Genomic DNA, 22,188 nt, shown 5'->3' on the forward strand with positions numbered 1-22,188 from the left:
CTTCCCCCTCTGGGTGCTCGATCTCTCTCTCTCTCATAAATAAATAAATCTTATTTTAAAAAAAGAAGAAGAAGAAGAAAAGAAAAGAAAGATGAGGTCAGTTTTCTAATGGTCCAGACTGTATTAGTTGTTTCAAGTCCCATCAAGAAACTATCTTCAGTTTTTTTTCCCCAATTTGTGCTGAGGACAAGAAAACAATGAAATATTTGTCTGTTAAAGCAATATACTCCTAAAAAGAGAAGTTACCCTATGAGTCGTCATTCCTGAATACAGGAAGCAATGAGAATCACTCCAGCATCAGAAGATCCCTGGGGCAAACTACACTGCGTTTGGGGGGAAATACCACAGAACCTACGCACCTATTTAGCTGGCAACAGAGAAACCGGGTCACTCAAGACATTTCACAAAAAAATTGTATTCAATATCTTGTATTTCAGAAGATCAAGCTGGACTCAATGACTGCTAAAACCAAGAGCCTGGAGAAAGAACAGGTAATATAATAAAAGACAAGCCCTCTAGCAGGCATTCAATAGTCAGAGTCTTCATTAACCAAATACCCAACTGCCCAGACCAGTCAATTGCAAAAATCACCATGATAAAAAGTATTTACTGATAAACCAACTTCTTATAAAATTCCTACTTCTCCAAATAACTGTGTTTAATACCAACAGCCATCTGTGCCCACTGTGGTAACCTCTGGTTGGTCTTTCTGTGAATTTTGATGTAACTTTTAGGGTGACAGAAGGTAAGCAGACTTGTTATGGTAATCATTTTGTAATGTATATAAATTTCTTTTTTAAAAAAGAGGTTTTTTGCTTTGTTTTGTTTTGTTTTTTGTTTTTTGTTTTTTTTTTTTTTTGAGAGAGAGAATGAGAGAGAGTACAAGCAGGGGGAGAAGCAGACTCTCTACTGAGCAGGGAGCCTGATGCAGGACTTGATCCCAGGACCCTAAGACCATAACCTAAGCCAAAGGCAGATGCTTCACCACCCAGGTGCCCCGTGTATATAAATTTCAAAGCACTATGTTACACCTAAAATCAATATATACTGTTTGGAAATTTATGGCAAAAAAAAAAGATTAGGAGTTCTCAGAAATTTTCTAGTAAAAGGAAGCAAGTAAAAAGTTAAGTATTTTAGCTAAGGAGAAACAAACACTTAAAAAAAAAAAAAAACTACGATGCCACTGACAAATTATTACAATGGAATGGAAGCTAGACACTATAGTAAATTTCTTACAACAATTAAGGATGTCAAGGATAAGAAAATAAAAAAGGGACAGAAGTCTAGAGCCAGGTTCTAGGTCTGGGGCAAAGACCAGGAGAGACTGCAACCAACTACACTGTGTCAAAAGCAAACAGAAGAGCACAGGAGCAATGGTGGGAAAATACAACAAGAAAAGGTGGAAGCCTTCTTTTTGGTGACCACGGGAAGTCTTATTTTGAGGCCTTCCCTCTGTTACAGAGTGAAACCTTCCAGGAGGGACCAAGAAGCAGCTTATCTCAGGAAGTCTCCACACATAAGAACTGCTCTAAGTTAGACAGTTCATCAACATTTACTCACAATCCTTCAGCCAGGCAAGAGCTAGTATTAATCCCACTTTACATATGAAACAAAGGGCTGCAAATACAGTCAACTTCTTAAATAGCATGAGACATTTACATGGTTAGTAAATTTTTTTTCCCAAAATTACAAAGATCAGCTACCTGTCAAAACCTATCTTTTACAAGAAAATCTATTGTTCTAGTCGTAACTTGTAACATGCATTCTTTTCTGCTATTACAAAGATGGCTTTAACCAAGAACCCCATCATTCAAATTGGCAGCTGAAAATTATGTGCCTTCGAGACACCAAGTGGAGGTGACAAGCGCAGCAGATGATCAGAGAGGGTAAAGGGCTTGTTTTCTCTTCTTTGACTTTTAATGTGGAAGAACATGTAGTTCCCACTCCTCATATTTCTCTAGGTAAGGTGCAAATTTCCACAGGAGTGAAAGTGTAAGAACAACATACCTGGCTTTACTCCATTCCTTCACTTAAAAAAAATTTTTTTTTTTTTAATTTGAGAAAGAATGCGTGTGAACAAGCAGGGGGAGGCACAGAGGGAGAAAATCTCCAGCAGACTCACCACTGAGCATGGAACTGGATGCGGGACTCAATCTCATGACCCTGAGATCATGACTTGGGCTGAAATCAAGAGTCAAATCCTTAATGTATGGAGCCACCCAGGTGCCCCTCCAATCCTTCACTTCTGATTCCCGGGAGAGAAGGCTTGAGCCAGGGCCAGCCTGGGGCCACGTTTGCTTGGTTGAGCTCTTCCCTCTCTTTCTCAGGTCCAGCTGGTTCACAGAACCTACTACATGCTCCTTCATGTCAAGGAAGAACCTGCCTCTATGAGGAAGGTATCCAGCTGTCTGACTGTGCCAGTGACAAGGAGACTTGTCACTCTAATTCAGAGGTGAAGTATTAACAAGTATACTTAGCTGTGGGTCTAAAGCCATGCTCTCCATGCTTTCTCAGTAGAGAAGCTGACATTCTGACCTCCAGTTATGTCTTCTTTCTCAGCTGGTTATACAGTTAAGAGGAAAAGACAAAGATGTTCTTTACTGACCCTCTAAAGCCATGAGCCAGGATACCGAGGTAAGATAAAAATAAGCCAGACAGAGGAGAGCTCTTTTCTTCTTCCTACCTGTCCTCATTATTTTATAAAGCATTTAATAAAAATCCACACAGGTGGTTGATAAGATCGTCCCGTCTCATCAAACGTCACTAACTCTCTCGTCACAGAATGAACAGGATCAACAAGCTCAGCATCAGTTAAAGAGCCAAAGTGGGGAACCATATGAATACAAAACAAAAAACCCAGTAAACAGTTATTTACCTCCAGGAATAAGATCAGATTTTGAAGCAAACTTTAGTTAGATTAGATGACCTTATATTTTAAAGGTTCTTCTGGACTTAAAATTCTGATCTTTAACTAAAACTTTATCTGTGGTTTGCACTCATCCGTTTCAATCATGCTTTTTATGTTCTTTAACAGTTCAAGTGAAGTGCAGCCATACAAACAAGTCAATGAATAAACATGAGCCTTGCACTCTTCATCTGTAAAAATGAGGATATTACCCTGTACTGCTTATAGTTTTTGAAGGGATTGAATCAGGTAATATATGAGAAAAAGTATCAAAATTCTGAGCACACACATTTTAGTTTCGTGTTCCTTTTTCCGTGGCCTGCAGCTACCACCTCTCGCCACTAGATGGCAACGCTGCACGAGTAAGGAGAGTAGTCTGGCTTGTATTCACCAGGTCCAAGTGAAATAAGTAAGAAAATGTGTAAAAAGCAGGGGTTCTCCTACCATCTGATCAGCTGACAGATAAGCTTCATACACTTGAAAGAAGAGGCTGTGACAATTTTACATTCTATAAGAAATGGAAGTATTATAGCACCTTTACTTCTCATTTTTAAATCTTATTTTAATTAAGAAATGCAGGAAATCCTATGAAAACAGTATTATATAAGGTAAAATAGTTGTTGATGGCTAATGAAAATGCTTGAACATTTACCTCTGACCCCAAACTGAGAGAAACAATCTCATCCTCAAAAGCAGAATGTGTGTCAATATGAGCAGGAATTCCTGGGACAGAAAATAAAATAACATGTCATTTCATTTTTCCTTTCAGTAGATTTCAGATGACTCTAAATATGGCCTCACACTATTAGGGTGAGAACACTGGTAATCAGGAAAGTACTATAACTTTAGTTAAAAGTAAACATTCAAGGGGAATGTGACTACATAAAATCAAACTAATTCTGAACTAGAAATGTCTTCATATTGAAGCGCTGCTAGCACTCAATTCTGAAATCAGGACGTGAGAGTCACTGCTTACCTAGGCCATTTACCTACGCCTAGCCCAAGAGCATGACATGAAAGGTTAAGTACCAAAGTCGTGTTTTCCCTTCAACAGGGATCCCAAGTACATGCACAACAACAGCAATGGCCAGGTGTGAAAACCAAGCATACCAATCATTAAGATGTGGCTTCCTCCATCAACTTCTCATGTAAGTATACTGAGTAACCCCTAAGAAAAAGGAACTCTGCTACATGGTAAGAGTACATAAAGCAAGTAAGACATATCCCTGTCCTCAAGGAGCAGACAGACCGATAGAAAGACTGACAGGTAAATAAGCAATTACAGTACAGTGTGATAAAAGCAGGAAAAAAACCCAAAACTCCACAACGTCTGCCTTAAGATTAATAAATCCTAAGATTGTTTCATTAGGAAATGATTAATAAAATTAATAATTTTTAAGATTTTATTTATTTGTTCATGAGAGACACACAGAGAGAGAGAGAGAGAGAGAGAGAGAGAGAGAGGCAGAAACATAGGCAGAGGGAAAAGCAAGCCCCATGCAGGGAACCCAACGTGGGACTCAATCCTGGGTCTCCAGGACCACGCCCTGGGCCGAAGGCGGCACTAAACGGCTGAGCCATCCGAGCCGCCCAATTAATAATATCCTTAAGATAATCTCATTACTACAACTATCGATGAAGATGCTGCTGTAAGTGCAAAAACCTCAAGAGTCTCGAGATTTTTTACTAACGTATTGTCCTAGAACTGTCTTCACATTCTCAGAGGAGAAGGAAGAGCAAGACCATGCAACCAAGCAGCCTCCTGCAGGTATCTGTAAATGATACGAATGGTTCTTCTTACCCATGTCTCCTATGTCTTTAAAACAATCTCCTCCCTCTCTACATGAAATGTTGAGAAGCAGACAAAAAAAATCACAAACAGCAACTGTGCCAGTCTGCTAATCTAAACTTTGAGACATGAGGGGCTAACGTAGATTTGTAAGGGACTAAAGTCAACACCGGTAACAAACAGAAGCAAATCCCTGTGGAGAGTCAGTGTAAGCTAAAAAAAGAATATCTTTGAGTTACAGAATCTACTTAGTTATGAACTATATGACTGGAATGTTAAAGGAAGAAAATACTCACCATGTCCAGGTTCATACTGGTTTACAGTCAACTGATCGGGTTTGTGTTTAATGAAACCTTCTTTCAACCATTTCTCCAGAAAGCTATCACAAATGCCAGGAAGACCTGATGTCAGTATTCATAAAGATAGAACATTAAGATATTTGCTTTGCATGTTTTACTCAAGAATAAAAAAAAGCCACTAGGAGAAAAACCACAGCTTTTAACTTAGCAGTCAAGATCTAAACATAAAAATAAACCCATAAGACAAAACAAAATAAAAACAAAACCTTAAGAATCTTTTATTTTATTGATTTTAATCAAACAAAATATCCAAAAGAACAATTTTGCTCACAATTTTAGCATTTTGTAAAACAGCAATAAAATTATAAAATTTACTATTATATACTGGAAGTTAGCCTGACCACCCTTTCTTATTTAAATTTAATTTAAATTTAACTTACTTATTCTAAATCATTTCCTTTTATTTTCTTTAAGTTTTTTTATTCATTTAAGAAATCTCCACACCCAACATGGGACTCACACTCACAACCCCGAGATCAAGATTTGCTCTCTCTTCCGACTAAGCCAGCCAGGTTCCTCTAAATCATTTCCTCTTAAAAAACACAGTTTTCAGGGGCTCCTGGCTGGCTCAGTCGGAGGAGCATGTGACTCTTGATCTCCAGGTTGTGACACTGAGCCACACATTAGGTATAGAGATTACTTTAAAAATTAAAAAATTTTTAAAAATTAAAATATTTAAAAAACAAGCAAAAAGCAAAAACAAAAACAAAACATGGTTTTCAAAGTAGAACTAATTTATTTTCACTAGAGTCAGAAACATTATTTCATGAATGACAGTAAGCCTTAAATAAGATTAAAAGTCAAAAAGATAAATATAACTCCAACAAAATCCTACCGAAGGTTTAATATCCAGATTATACGGTAAAATCTTACTAATCAGTCAACTCCTTAGGAAAAACTGACAAAGGATATGAAAAGGAATTCCAGAAAGGTAAATAAAAATGGCCAACCTCACTAGTAATTAGGAAATGATATATAGTTAAACATTTTATAATATCATATGTTGGTGTGGGTCAGGGGAAGGAGGTACATACACGCTCCATAGGAGTATGTCAATACAGCTGGGTTGGGGGTAATTTTTCAGCATCTATTAACATTTTTAAACGAACAAAACTTCAACATAACAATTCTACTTTCTGCTTACTACATAAGAGGTATATATAAAGACATGCACAGCAGCACTCCTTATATAAAAGCTAAAAGCTAGAAATAACCTAAATGTTGAACAACTGGGAATTAACTGAATAAGCCATTGCTGAACACTGAATACAATGAAAAACTGGGTAAGATCTCCAAAACATTTAATAAAGGAGGAAGAACAGGCTGGAGGGATACATGGAATATGTGAACATACAACATAGCATACAGCATAACACATGTTAACAACTGTATACTTTTACAGGTATCTGCCCTGCAATGCAACGTCATTTGTTACAGCACGGGAATGATGTGTACACACCTGCTAACAGTACTACTGCTGAGCAGTATGGAGGAAGGATGATGTTCAAAAGGGACCCTTAGCTCTATGTATCCAGTTCTTACAACAAAACTCCACCACTGTATGCAATTTAAAGGTTTTAAATTTAATCAGCTATTTCAACATTCTGCCTAAAAATGACCAATGAAACACAGTATGACGTACTTCCAATATATTAAATCTTTCTTTTCTGAGCTAGTGTTTGTCGTTTAGTAACAATTACTTACCCCCAGGTAATGGCATGTCTTTATCTACATTGTTGTTCTCATAGTGGAATTCATAACCAAAATGCTTTACTCTCCTGTGTTTCAAGTATTTTTGAACTATATGAAGAGAAGAAAGTAAACTATTTAAGAGAAAAATATTTGCTTTCCTTTGTCAATTTCAAAGTCAAAATTGTGAGCTGGGATTCCTTGAGTAAAGGTAATTTTTGTTAACTGCTAAATTATTGTCTTTAATAAAATTAACCATTCTACCTCATCTCTGCTGTTCTTTTCAGTCTAAAATGGTAACAAACCCTTATAGAATTTCACCCCATCAATCTGAAAGAGTCAAACATGGGTGCTGCCACTCACAAGACCATTTATGATGTGGAACGAGTCAGAGGAAATCTAATTTGCAAACATCTCCAGGAGGCTCTTCCTGCATTGCCACTGTTGGCAGAGCGGCTGATCGTGCATAGGAAACGTGACTTAGGGGGAGAAGATCAAAGAAGATAATGTATGTGAAAGGGCTTATCAGTGTTAGCTCTACAAATGTCAGCTAATAAATATTAATCAGTTTGGAGCTTAAAATTGATAGCTATATAAATGTCAATTTTATTAATGCTCCTAATAATTATTGGTATGACTTGCCTAATATTAGATCTAGCCTACTTTCACTAATTTTGAGGAAATATTAGAAATTTTAATAAAGCAAAGGAGGAGGAAAAAAGAAGCAGTAACATGGCATTCTGCAGAGACATTAAATATATTTTTAAAATTTTACTTACCATTTTGATTGTCTATATCTTCTGTCCAGTTAATACTTTCCAAAAGCATTTTCTCATCCTCAGATGAAATAATTTCTTCTACTACCATGAGGCCTGGAGGTAAGGCCTGAAGCCCCAACTCTTTCCACTGTGCTGTGGGAAACCAAAACAAAATAGTCACATACAAAACTTAATGTTCCTAAATATACATAATTGTGCCCAGAGGCCATTTATCAGTTCATAAAATCCCCAACACTCATATTCAAAAGTAAGAATGCTAAAGGCACATGACATAGGAAAATACAAAAACAAAGTCCAAGATAAAAATTATGATACATTTTATCCACTCTAATTACCAACGGCAAATAAAACAGTATTTCCTTAAATATTATTTGATCAAGCTACTTTTAAATCTCACTAAGAAACAAGGTTTCTCTTAATATCTACAGTTTGCCTCTCCACTAAAAAGACAGACTCTCTCTAAATACTGAAAACAAAACTTTAAATGCTCATTTTTGCCCTTAGGTTCTTGACCCTAGCTAAGGTTCAGTAACAGAAAAAGGTAAAACAACAAAAAACTTATCCTAAAGAAATAAAATGTCATTGTATGAAAAATTCTTTGGTATGTATTAAAATAATTTAAGTCCCTGTGCCCTTCAAAGAATAAGACAGGTTCAGCTGTGAAAGAAAAAGAGGAAAGAATTTACGACTAAAGGGAATAGTGTAATTCACATTTACCATTAGGGATCTCATCGTTCACGTTACAGATGTAACTTCTAAAGCTTTTCTGCTGAAGAGTTTTCATACTTGAATCATTTAATATAAAAATTCACAAAAATAATAATATAAATGTCTACTAGATTTTACTATTATTTCAGAAATACAAATAGTGAATTACCTAACAAATATTTATCAAGTGTTTATTATATATCAGGCATCATATTACTTATCCAAATTATGTAAGAAAAACTTTGGAGAAAATTCCTTAAAGGCAGGCAATTTATAGTACAATTCATACTTAGTTTTCTAAAAAAATCTGAGAAAAAAAGAATTAAAAATACTCTTTTTTTTGTTATTCAGCGGCTCTCTGGTAGTAGTCAAAACAAGTATCAAAAAATTTGTGACACAGTTCTGTTCTCTATTCATTTCTACTAAGAATTATTTTCAAGCTATAAACATGATAACAATAGTCCTGGAAGTACACCTAGATCTAATGTGGGATTTCAAATAAAGAACACTCCATAAATAAAGCATTTCCTGATTAGAACTTACTCCCAAACCATTCAGTTTTCAAAAGCTGACCATAAACACAATACACAGATACTACAGTTTTTTTAATCTGTAAAGCTTAAGTCAGATTTTAAATTAAATACAGATAGATACTGAGAATTATAACTCCTAAAATATATCTTTAAAAAGTCTTTAGAAAAAATATATAAATAAAAAGTCTTTAGAAGTTTCTTCTGCATCCCATTTTACAAAAACAGAAATTCGGTCAGATGATATTCACCTACCCATCTCGAGGGTATCTGAACAAAACATTAAATTACCTAAATAGGTAAATGAATACAATGAGAGACCAGATGTCTACATCAAAGTTCATCTCAATACATCTTATTTCCATGGGACAGTGGTGAAAAGATACAATAATCTCTGCAGCAGTTCTGTAGATCAGTCTATAAAGCTGTTATTTAATTACCTTAAATGAAATTCAATTAAAAAATCCATTCCTCAATCACACGGTCATGTTGGACAGTGCAGCTATGAATGTAGGAACACTGCCACCATTGCAGGAAGTTCCTTGGACACTGCCACTGTGAAGCTTTAGGGCTCTCTGGTGCCTACAGGTGTTCCACCATCAACGGCACATTTGGCACACAATCATTCGGATCACAATGAATTCTTAAGTGATTAATTGCAAGCTTCTGAGTAGACTCTATAAAATTGGTAATCTGAATCCCCAGCATTGAATTTGAAAAACACAATTAGGTAGCAGGGTTCCAAAATAAGCACCACGGATAATAAATATACCATTAGGGTGGTAGGTTCAGCCCCTTCTAGGCAGGCTATGTTTAATGTAACATGGCCCCTTGCCTGGCACAAACCAGGTGCATACAGAGTGTTTGTCAGACAAAAAGGAGCTGCCTAACGAAGTTCTGTTATTGTTTCATAATAGCCACACCTCCTAACTTAGGTATGAAAAGAAAACACACAAAAGAAACAACTACTTTTTATAAGATGCCTGTGTACCTTTTTCCACAAAATTCAAGTACAGAAGGATCTTTTGTCCTAAATCATCCACTATTTCTTTTCCGTTGAGGGTGACATAGGCTTTCTTGGCTTCTTCTGCAGTTCTGTACCTCACAAATGAGTAAGGCTTATGAGGTGGCATTAGGAGAGCATCCACCAGCCCATACTTCTCTAACACTGGGAGCAGCTGGTTCCTACTCACACCGTTACCCAACCCACCATTGGCGACAACCAGGCTCTTTAAAAAAACAAAAAAAGGAAAAAAATGAGCAATTAATATCAATCCATTTATTTTCAAATAAGATAAAATAAGATTATTTTTAAATAACATTTCCAGGCAGCCTGGGTGGCTCAGCGATTTAGTGCCACCTTCAGCCCAGGGCATGCTCCTGGAGACCCAGGATCCAGTCCCATGTCAGGCTCCCTGCATGGAGCCTGCTTCTCCCTCTGCCTGTGTCTCTGCCTCCCTCTCTCTCTTTGTCTCTCTCTCTCTTTCTGTGTCTCTCATGAATAAATAAATAAAATCTTATAAATAAATAAATAAATAAATAAATAAATAAATAAATAAATAAATAAATAAATATTTCCACAAAGGTGTAATTAAGATGGGTAAAAAGGTTTCCTTCCGGTAGTTATTTGGTTTTCTAATTTCATACATACTATATAAACCATATATTAAATATTGTGGATTAAAAAGTACACCTATCTTATAAATATTGATTTTTAAATTAGCCTTTGCAGTAAAATATTCCTTTCCTAATGGCCGTACATACAAATTAAAAGGTCACATTTATTACTGCTTATAAGTTCAACACAATGAAAGAGAAATAGGAAGGAAACAAGAAATAGGAGTTACCTAATACTTACTTTTTGCCAGACCATACTATATGCTTTCACCTACTTTCCTGCTTACTTCCTGCCATTTGCAATCCTGCACTAAACTTTATTCAAGGGATTTGCTTGGGGGGAAAAGTTTCCTCTTTTTTCCTGCTGCATATGGCCCAGCACCTCTTGTAGAACATTCTACACAGTGTTAACATTTTTAATTTACAATCCACGACTCCTAAAAACTTTGTAGCATAAGAAAAGTAAATCATTATCAGTTTTATTGTTTATATCAGGTATTGACAAACTAGGCTTCACAGGCAAGTCTCTGTCACATACTCTTTGTTTTCATTTTCAACAACTCTTTGAAAATATAAAATTCATTCTTAGTTTACAAGCCAGATTTGACCTGGGGACAGTACTTTGCCAACCCAATTTATACAAAGCTGGAGATCAGAACATAATGTATTTGTTTCATATATACCAAATGCAAATATCTAGAACCTTGTTTTAAAAGAATGTAATAGAATTATTATAAAACTGGATAAGAAAAGTAAAGCTCTGTGCTGTCATGAAAGAGCCAATACTTTCTATGAATGCAAATACACACATACACATGATGAACAAATATACTAATGATATAAAACATGGTATAAAATTCAGTCTAAGATGGCTTGCCTTGAACCTCGCTGAATAGGGTTTATAAATTAAAGTACTAAAATAATTTGATTATATGCAGCCACAGTTACAAAAACATTTCTATATTCCCAAATCTAAGGAATTGCAAAGGTGTTATAAATGTCAAGGGTGACTGCCCCATCTAGAAATTGAGGAGCATGGTGAGGTATGACTTGAGGAATACCAGTGCCCCTCCTCAAAGATGCTGTCTAAATGATCTATGGGCAATTCTAAAGGCAAACCACACAAAAACAAGTGCAGTGGGGGAAGAAAGTGAGGAATTTATTACCTGTTGCATGTGAGTCACACAATATAATTAAAAGCAATAATTGTCTTATTTATAATTCTTTAGGTAAGCAATTTTCTCAATAATATGAAGTAGAGAATTCAGAGGGTTTCTTAAGTTCTCTAGTCCTGACAATCTGAAGACACTGCTCTAGAAAAATCTTACAATGGCTATAAATTTAGACAAAGGCACATATACTTATAACACACACACACACACACACACACACACACACACACACACAAGGGATCCCTGGGTTTGGCGCCTGCCTTTGGCCCAGGGCACGATCCTGGAGACCCGGGATCAAGTCCCACATCGGGCTAACGGGGCATGGAGCCTGCTTCTCCCTCTGCCTATGTTTCTGCCTCTCTCTCTCTCTCTCTCTCTCTCTGTGTGACTATCATAAATAAAAAAATAAAAAAATAAAAAAACTACATCATGAAAAGACCATTTGTTCTCCCCTGGATAGATAATATGTAATTGGAGGTCCTTCTATAATTTTATTCATTTCTTTTAAAAATATTGTGGAGAAAAAACATCATGCCCAAATGAGAAAACAATTTAGAAGCCATGAAGATGAGATTATAGCTTCTAGAAATCTAAAACAAAAACAGATCTACTAGAAACAGCTTCAAAGGCAGAAAAGAAATTTAATCCATTTCTTTCCTTACACTTGTCTTCACAACTCTAGAAGGAAGGAGCAGAGACTATGTCAGTTTAATCTTCTGAATGCCTCACAGCCTCAGTGGCTTTTGGCAGAAATAGTAGAGTCTGTGCAGGCATGTTACTTCTATCTATTATGTGTTCTATCCTCTTTATAGAAATTTGGTTTAATTCTCTGAAGTCATTAGTACTGTGTTTAATCTAGGCATGGGCCTATTACCTGCTAAATTTAAATCTCCCTCAGCAGGGACGCCTGGGTGGCTCTGTCGATTGAACATCTGACTCTTGCTTTCAGCTCAGGTCATGACATTGGGGTTGCAAGATCAAGCCCCATGTTGGGCTCTGAGCTCAGTAAGGAATCTACTTGAGATTCTCTCTCTCCCTTTCCCCCTCCCCCACTCTCCACTCTCTTTCTCTCTAAAATAAACAAATCTTTAAATAAATAGGTAAATAAATCTCCCCTAATAGAGTATTCATTTCTAAAACTATGATGCAGCACAGAAAACAGTGTAACATGATATAAGGGAAGACCATTGGTCTGAAACCCAAGTTTTAATCCTAGCTTCACCTTCTCTAGGACATGTGTTCAGCCATTGGTTAGATGATGGCTGATCTTCCTTCTTACCCTTCAGGACCAGAAGAAATACTTTATATTCACATGGAATTTTAATGACTAGTAAGTACTGTCACACACTTGCTCTAGAATCTAAATGCCTTTATAAACAAAGAAAGCTGAGATCAAAGGAACTGTTCATGTCCAAATAAGCGGAGAAGCTAAGAGTTAAACTAAGTTGTTCTGAACTCACAGTCCCAGACATCTCACAGTCCCTCATAAATATAATTGATATATAATATATTGTAATATTATATATATACATAATTGAATGATTGCATCAGAAAATGAAAAGGCTTTGTAAATAAGGTCTAATAAATTAAAAATGTTTTGTTGCATGTAATTGAAATCACTTATAACAAAAATGAAGTTAGGAACAGAGGGGAAAAGATTGCATTAGGATACAAAAGATTGAACTTCAGTTTTCTAAAGCACATACCACCTGTCTTAGTCCTCTAACCCATCATATAAGAATTCCCTAAGGAATTAAATATACTAATGAACAGAAGTATGCTTTGTAAACTCTACATAGTTATACAGTGTTTCTGTTATTAACATATACCCACAACTTCCTCTAGCTCAACCAACAGGGTCAATGGAAATTCAAATTATGCCCTCAAAATTAAAAGTCAGCAGGTCCTGTCACATGTACACTGAATAAAAATGTAACACATGACTGAACTCTGAGCAATTATTAACAAACAGGACTTATAGCACATTAACATGGCAACAAGATTACATTGAACCAGTAACAGTTTTAGGTTACCTGAGTGGCGTAGGATACTGTCTCAATGCCTTCATGTCTCAGCAAAGTGTGCCTGGCTTTAATCTGTTTCCTTAAGAACTTCTTCTCGGTTTTACTGAGTTTGTAATTACTTTGACTGTTGCTGTCCATGGCAATACTGGCGTGGGGGGGGGGGGGCAGGGGAGGGAGGAGATACAAAATGTCAACATTAAGAATCCTAAAGGAATTATAACAATGCTATTCACATATTCTATAGTTTGTAAGTATTTCTTTTTTTTTTTTTTTTTTTTTTTTTTTAGTTTGTAAGTATTTCTATGTGACCATTTTTTAAAATGCTTACTTTACTTTTCACCAACCAAAAGAAGTGAAAACAAACAGATGCCTGAACCACAAAGGAATATTTAAGAACATTTACCAGCATCTCTGGGGGTTCTACTATAAGCTCTGATGCTTTAGCTCCATTAAATGCACTTATTATCCAGAGGTGATATATCCCCTTACCTGTGAAGTCCTGGGTAAAATGTACCACAGACAAGTTTCACAAACACAAGGTTAGAAAAGAAAAAAGAGAAAGATTCCATTTACATAAAGCTCAAAACCCAAGAGTAAGTCATATATTGTTTTAAAATACACATACAGCAAAATGCCAAGAAAAGTAAATAATAAACATGGAATTCAGGACTGAAGTTATTTCTGGGGGAGGAGAAGAATGTGATATAAAAGGGACATACAAGAGCACCAAAGGTATTTCTTTTTTTTTTTTTTTTTTTTTCCAAAGGTATTTCTTAAGCTATATGGTGATCTAGATGTTTTTTTGTTTTTTAAGCTAGACATATTATTTATATGTATATATAAATATATATATCTGTATCTATAATTTTTTAAATACAGATTTAAGATCCCCATAGAGCTGTGTTTTCCTTCTAAAACATGCCAGTCAGCATGTAGTTACTGAACACTTTCCCAAAAAGGCCTTCACACTCTACATCATGCCTATTTACTGTAGCCACAGAATTCAACATAATTTGTGATGATTTGCGTTTGGTAGTTTAATCTCCCCATCAGGATATACAGTCCAAGAAAGGGAAAAGGAAACAATCATTTAAATTCAGGAGACACATAGAACTCCCATCAAATTCAGCAAAGGCAGGCTAACACCAAAACATATTGTAGAGGAATCTAGACATAGTAGGAGCTCAATAAAAATTTGTTGAAGGGACAAATGAATGATAATGGGCAAATACACCTGTGCCCATTTTTGGTCCCTGCGCTCTGCAGCCTACAACTTTAATACACAGTTTATGCTTTCAACAAGTTTATAAGCTAGTTGAAGAAAACAAACACTAAACAATGAAAGAATAGCATATCTTGATATAATTGTTAACTGTAGAGTCTGTCCATGTGACATGAATTAGAAAAAAAAAAAAAGATTGCTGTTAACTGGAAAAATCTGGGAGAACTTCAAAACAGAAGTCGCCTTGAGTTGATCACTGAAGGGCAAGAGGAACACAGAGTCATCTGGAAGGGAGGCATCCAGTGAGGCAATAAAGAGCAGGAGCTAAAAACAGAAATGGATGTGTCTGGCAAAGACAGCGAGAGGTAGGCATAATTTTTTTAGAGCAGAAACTGTTGGCTGATCCACCGATCCCACTTGAAAATCCTCAAAAGTTAGCAAACAAAATAAATTTAGGAAGTTAAATAAAATCATAATCCAAAACAGCTCATAAACAGCCAAAACTCCAATTACTAATTTTTACGTCCAGAGAGAAGATGCTGAGTCGACTGGAAGAATAGCCAATGGCTAGCTCAACTGATACACAGGGTGCGTGTGAGGAGCTGGAGCCAGCACAGCAGGCCGCCAGACAGCTTTCCAGGGGAGCGAGAGGCAGGAGGAGCTACACTCATGTGGCCTGGCAAGGAGAAACTATGGGCTAATCCAGCCTGTGTGGAGATTGTAAGAAGAAAGGATAGAGGGAGACGGGGGAAAGACAAGAGAAAAGTTCTAGTACCTTCAGTAGGACTTGCGGATGACTGAGACATGAGGGAAAGGGGAAACAGAGGGGACAGAGCTTGAGTGACCGAGAGACCAACAATGTCATTCCAAAACTGGAAAGTCAGAAGAGGTCAGGAAGAGGTAGTCAGTAACGAGTAAGGGAGGTCATGAGTAGGACATAGGATACAGCAGGTTTGAGGCACTGGTGGGGTACAGTTTCAATGTCTGCCTGGCAGGTAACAATATGAAGTAGCCAAAAGGAGAACTCAGGTTAGAAAGCTTTTGGTGTCATTAGACAGGAAGACAATAGCTGAACAGGTATTTTTGACATTGCACTAATTATATTTGTTCTAATATTTGGCCCCTTCCATTGGACTCTGAGCTCTTTAAGGACAAGGATTAAACCATAATTGTTTAATCCCCAGAGCCCCCATGAGTATTAGGAGACAGTATAACACAGTGTCTAGGGATCCAGGTTCTACACTCAAATCTCAGCTATACCACTTACTAGCTATACAATCCTGTGTGAGTTATTTCTGTGCTTGGGTTTCCTCATCTGTAAAATTGGGCTAATAATGCCTGTTCTTGGCACATAACTAAACCTAAACCGTGCACTAAAAAACATGACCAAACTCTACCATGGCTTCTAGCAGCATAAAGCCTTGTCCCTAGGATGTTCCCAGCTTCCCCATTACAATGTCTGCCTGAGAAAACTGAAACTGCCAGGAAGTTTTACTATTTGTTCTAGCAACACCTGCCAATAGGACCCTGATCTCCCTTTCTTAGGGCACTTACTAAAAGGGGACTACAATTGTGAATAGGTAGCTCTTGCAACTCAGAAGTATCTCTCTCAGAACCCATGTGTGGCTCAGTCAGTTGGGCATCTGACTCTTGATTTTGGCTCAGGTCATGATCTTGGGGTCCAGGGATGGAGGTCCGTGGCAGGCTCCACACTCAGTGGGGAATCTGCTTGAGATTCTCTCTCTCCTCCCTCCCCTGCCTCCACTCACATGCTGTCTCTCTCTAAAATGAATAAATCTTTTAAAAAAGAAAAAAAGTATCTCTCTCATGGACCTGCAAGCCACTCCTTTGAAACGTAATCATCAGGAAGGATAGGGCCTGTTTCTCATAGGATAGAATCCTAACTATTATAACTGCTGGCTAGCAAACACAGGTGGCCTAACTGCATTTGCAATGACCAACCCTTTGTGATTTTTCACTTCTTTGACTCTACAAAGCCCCTACTCTGCCCCCCACCCCATTCTACCTTTAAAACACCCAAATCATTTCTCACAAATTGGAATGGAGCTCAGCTCTTTCCCCTACTGTCAAGAGTTACTAAATAAAATGTTTTCTACACTTTAATGTCTGGCTGGCTGTGTTAAACTCTGACACTATCTCATAAATTTGCCAAAAGTATTAAATATGTCTACTAATCAATTGCTGATAACTTCCAGAAAAGGCCAGATTAGAATGAATTAAGAAGACAAAGTAAAGCTGAGGGCTCTCAAAGGAACTATCTTATTGTCATTGTATTCCAAGATCATCATCTTTGGAATGGCATCTTGCAAACAAGAGATGAATGCACCAAAAATTCTTTTCTTAATATGTCACATGAATAAACACTGCAAAGTGGAAGAAATAAGAAAGACAGGATGCTGAATACATCCTTTTAAAAGTATGACACTAAGAGCCCAGTACCAGCAGATGGAGCCTCATGATCACATTCTGTCCTCTCTTCCTTCTTCCCTTTCAAAGACAAATCCAGATAGCTCTGAAAGCCCATTTGTTCCCCATTCCAGGGACTTAGCAATGTGCTGCCCCAGGAGGTCTGAGTCACCTCAAAAAAAGGAATAGCCTGATACCAGCTGCTGAGGTCTGGAGGTACCCCTTTCTAACAAGGACACATCCCTGGCCAAGAAATTTCCACGACTGCACAAAGGTTTGGATTCTCCTTGGCACGTGTGTAGAAGTGTTACAGGATGTGACGGGAGTGACGTCATTATTTACTAGATAAAGTATTAGCCATACTGAGTCCAGTCTAATAAAAGACAGTCTAAGCACTCTCTGTAGGATAACACGAGGTTAGAGATCACACAGACTCTGCTACTAAGTTTAATCCCAACATACCCTATTGGAGATTGCCCTACGTGGTAATAGTAATGTGTGAACCTGCCCTCCCTGAACAAAAGAATATCCATAATGCAGGAAAGCAGTATAGAAAAATGTTCCTGTGCTTGTAGGTAAATTTTGCTTCATTAACAGCTAAAGTTAGAAAGAACTCAAATTCCTCTCAGATGAGGCCTGTTTATAAATTAAAGCACAGGTATAAAGAGTATACATATAAATCTCTAGAACAAAAAAGAAATTAGTGATATGGGTTGGCTCCAGGAAAGGGAAATGGGTAGGCTAGTACAGGAATGAGAGGGAGATTTCTTCTGTCATAACTTTTGAATTTAGTAGCTATTCAAATTGCACTGCCTACTAAAAAAGGAAATAAAATTTTAAATAATTAGAAAAAATTTACTCCATCACTGGTCGTCTCACCCTATTTTAATTCCTTTAAGAACACCTATTCTGTATTTTCTTATGCCTCATTCTCATTAATTTATTTTCTTTCTCCTCTAACTTAACCAGAAAATAAACTATGAAACAGAGATTTTTGTCTGTATTACTCACCCTGGAGCATTCAGCACCTAGAACAGGACCTAGCAACAAGCAGCCATCCCACAAACGTTTACTGACCACATTTAACCTACCTTGCCTTCTTATCTCCTAAACCACGTCAGGATTCTGAGTTTGGTGGTCCCCTTCAACGCTCTATTACTTGGTGTGTACCTCTCTCTCTGCCATTTTCAGGTTGTATTATAATCACCTGTTTGGGGGTCGGGCTAGCCCAGAAAACTGTCGTCTGCTTGAGGTCCCAGACCTGAGTGCCTGGCGCACAGCAGGAACCCGGTAAACGTCTGTTACATAAACTTGGCTGAACCCGCACCCTGACACTCCGAGGACCAGAGAGGGCAGCCCCGACAGCACCGGACGTACCCCGCCCGGGCTGCAATCGCCCGTCCCCCACCCCAAAGGAGACAGAGGAGCGGCATAGACGCCGCGTGAGCATCCGCACCGAACACCAACAGGGCCGTGCCCACGGACCATCCCAGGGGCCCGCTCCCGCCATCCCTGTCCTCGTTCTGTCCTCGGGCACCGGCGGGTGAGGCCGACAGGAGAAGGCGGGGTTGCAGCCATCCCGCCCGCCAGGATGAAGCGCCATATATCTCTGCCGTGGCTCAGGCGGGTCTCTCGCCACGCCGGTACCCCCTCCCCTTCGCCAGCCTCACCATTGTGTCCCGGAAAGCCTGGGCGCCGCCATGTTGGAGGAGCCAGCACTACATTTCCCATGAGTCTGCGGGGCGACGAAAGGCACTCCCACAACCCCCTTCGCCGCCCGGCGGTCCTCGTCTCTGGCGCGGCCTCGAGGCTTCCGCGCGTGAACAGCTCTGCCTTACGGCGAAGATGTGGTCGTCGTATTTACGGCAAGAGCGGGGACCGGGAGCGCGTCTGACTTCTGGTAGCTCCGCACAGGGACGCTATCAAGGCGGTTGTGCGCCTCGGTCGCGCAGTGATGCCCGCCTCCTGAATCTTCTTGGAGGAACAAGAGAGGGGCCTGGGGTCTGAAGGAGACGTCGCGCGGGCGACGGAGAGGAGAGGGAAGGTGCATGAACGTGGCAATGAAGGGGGCAACCACACGGCAACAGGACGATCTGCGGAGGCCGCGGAGGGTCGTAGGGCGGGAACGATGGGTTGCGCCAAGTCGCGGAGGATGCTCGTACTGAGAGAAACCGTTCTGGTCTGCAGGTCTGTGGGGGCGCCTGGAGGAAATGGAGTTCTTGAGCGGAGCGGCTGGTGGAAGGCGGGAGGAGGCAGAGAAGGAAGGAGACGAGCAAACTGGCGCGAGGCCCAAGTACATGGTAACACAGTGAGTAGGACCCAGCAGGGGCCTGAAGACGCGGGAGCGGATGGTGATTAGCCATGCCCTCGCCCTGATGTCCTGTGTGGGACGTGAGTGTACTGTCCCCGTGCCCCGGTGAGCTATGTGAGTGCAGGGAAGAAAAGGGGAGAAAATCACGCCCGCAGAGCAGCGGTGGGGCCCCCGGGCGGACCCTGCCCCTGGAAGAACAGCTCCAACCGGAGTGCTGTGCAGTGGAGGCATGACTTCCACGGAGCCTCCTAGGTTAGGAGGAGGAAAGAACAGAAGTCCAGGGAGAGAGAGTGAGGCTGGGGCTGGATTGCAACAGTGAACAGTTGCCCGCTGGAGACGGTCAGATCAAGCACACTCACCAGCCACAGAAGACAGGATAGGGGAAACCTGCTCCATCTCCCCAGTGTGTCCTTACTTGTGCATCACCGGATGTCTGCAGAAACATGCTCCTCTAGGACCTGCTGCGATGGTGGACATGTTTGGTGTCCAGTAAGGCGGCTGCTGACCATGTGGCTTTCAAGCATTTCAAATGTGGCTAGTACAAGTAAGGAACTGAATTTTGAACTTTTAAAGTTTTTATGTGGTTTTAACTAATTAATTTAAATTTAAATAGATGCATGTGTCTGGGGGCTACCAAACTGGACAACAGTGTAAAATATCCCGTTGGCCAAATTCAGTGATTTCATCTCCCCATCCACCCTGCTTGAAGGTACTGAAGATTTTAAAGCTTTTGAACTTCTTAGCCTCTGTGAAACTACCTTGGTTCTGTGAGTTCTTTCCACACATTGTGATCACTTGTTTTCAGAGGTTTTCACTAGCTTGCCTTTCTCTTTCTACAATCAAACAGAAGCAATTCTTCAGGCTTTGCAGTTGACAGTCTTCTCTTACTCTGTAGTATTTCCCCATCTGCTGCCCCAGGGTTTGAGAGATTTGTGAATCAATCCTTAATCTTTTATCTTCAGCCCTGATTTTGCTTTAGGAGGCAGTTTGGTTTAGGAAAAATAATATGGGCATTGGGGTATGACCTGACACAGAAACCGCAAAACACCATTCACCTTTTGGGATTTATATAATAATTACTGTAAAGTATCTATTAAATGGTTCTTCATTCTTTTTCTATCCTTCTGATTTTGAGTTACAAGCACATATTTCCAACCACCCACAGTCCATCCTTGCCTCCATATCCTTAGAAAAAGTTAGAGAGACATAAAATTTTGCATGAAATTCATTTCATACAGGCCCGTATCTTTTGCTTGGGATATTGCATGGATCGTTTCTCCCAGAGAAGATGACTCCCTGAAGTGATTTTCAGCTACGTTAAGGCCCTGTTTTATTCATTATGTAACTCCAGTGTCTTCCATAATCGTGTAATAATAGAAATCTGATAAATGTTGAGCTGAAAAGAAACTTAATTTGAAGATAGAATTCATCTTCACCAGCTTTACATGGTGATCTATAGTAATTTCTCGAAGGTTTTAAATGCTGAACTAATGACTCTTGCCTTAGTAAAAGTCACCTCAGCTTCTTAGTAGGTGCAGTCCTCTGTGTGACAGGTACAGAGGTTGGCAAGAATTTTCTACAAAGGACCAGATAATTTTTCATCTTTGTAGCCACACATGGTCTCTGGTCACATACTCTTTTTTTGCTCTATTTTTTGTTTGTTTTTAAACAACCCTCTGAGAATCTAAAAACCTTCCTTAGCTCCCCTGGCTTATGCCAGCAGGATTTGGTTCGTGGGCTATAGTTTTCTGACCCCTGAACCCACTTCCTGGGCACTGTAATCCTGAGCACAGTCTCAAGGTAAAGCTAAGATTGGTGCCACTACTGAAGACATTTATTATGAATTACTGTATAAATGAATTTCATCAGATTAGTCAATACTACATTTTAAGCATGGAACACAGAGATCTGTCCCACAGTAGAGTTCCAGAAATTAAGGCTAGGAGTAACATATCAGAATTGCTTTTAGTTGCCAGTGACAGTAAAATAGACAGGCTGCTTTTTAAAGAAATGTTATTCTTCCTCAACTGACAATTCATCCAGACAAAAGCAATCACTAGTATTTGTTCTACTGTTCAAAAATGTCATCAAGAACCCAGATGTTTCCTACTCTCCTGCTCCACCACCCTTTGCATGTAGACTTTTCATTCTCATTCTTGATGTCTCCTATTACAAGGTGGCTGCTGCTGCTCCAGATATCTTATCCCCATACTAGTGTCTCTAGCTGGGAAAAAAGGAGCAGAATCTGTCTTTTCATCAAGGAAATGAAGTTCACAGTGGATTCCTCCTTGTTTCTTTCATCATACATGGGGGTACATACTATGGTAGGCAGAATAATGGACCCCAAAGATATCCACACTCTTATCCTTGGAACCAATGAATATGAAGGAATAATTAAGTTTGCAAACCTCAAAACAGAATATCTAGGGGCTGCATAGAACCACACAATTCCTTAAGAATAGAACATCCAACCCTCTGGTTCCCTTTCCCATCAGATCTATTCGCTGGTCTTGGTGGTTGTAAAAGGAGAAAAAGGAACAATGAAGCCAGCCTCCCAGTGCTTACAGTCTGGCATATAGCTTTTGGGCTGTTTCAAATGAGATCTGAACTTAAAAAAAAAAAACAAAAACAAAAACAAAAAAACCAGTATCTACTC

At 39.0% G+C, this 22,188-nt stretch overlaps 1 protein-coding gene and 1 non-coding gene across 5 annotated transcripts in view; one reads left to right on the plus strand and one right to left on the minus strand.

Moving 5' to 3' along the window:
- The window catches only part of ALKBH8 (alkB homolog 8, tRNA methyltransferase), a 79,419-nt gene that overhangs the window by 36,623 nt on the left and 20,608 nt on the right, over positions 1-22,188 (minus strand). For 2 of the 4 annotated variants that reach the window (XM_072821813.1, XM_072821816.1), the window contains exons 3-8: positions 13,582-13,717; positions 9,751-9,988; positions 7,522-7,653; positions 6,758-6,853; positions 4,991-5,095; positions 3,558-3,628 (exon numbers count right to left, since the gene is read on the minus strand). In XM_072821813.1, coding sequence (XP_072677914.1) covers positions 3,558-3,628; positions 4,991-5,095; positions 6,758-6,853; positions 7,522-7,653; positions 9,751-9,988; positions 13,582-13,717 — 778 coding nt within the window. Of the gene's footprint in view, positions 1-3,557; positions 3,629-4,990; positions 5,096-6,757; positions 6,854-7,521; positions 7,654-9,750; positions 9,989-13,581; positions 13,718-18,312; positions 19,025-22,188 lie in introns of those variants that run through there. The other 2 variants (XM_072821814.1, XM_072821815.1) reach the window with 2 other exon arrangements.
- Positions 22,003-22,134, plus strand: LOC140631315 (small nucleolar RNA SNORA61). The gene has a single exon (XR_012028952.1). It is a non-coding gene; the product is annotated as a small nucleolar RNA SNORA61 (small nucleolar RNA).

Source organism: Canis lupus, chromosome 3 (assembly GCF_048164855.1).
Source record: "Canis lupus baileyi chromosome 3, mCanLup2.hap1, whole genome shotgun sequence".
NCBI classification, from domain to species: Eukaryota; Metazoa; Chordata; class Mammalia; order Carnivora; family Canidae; genus Canis; species Canis lupus.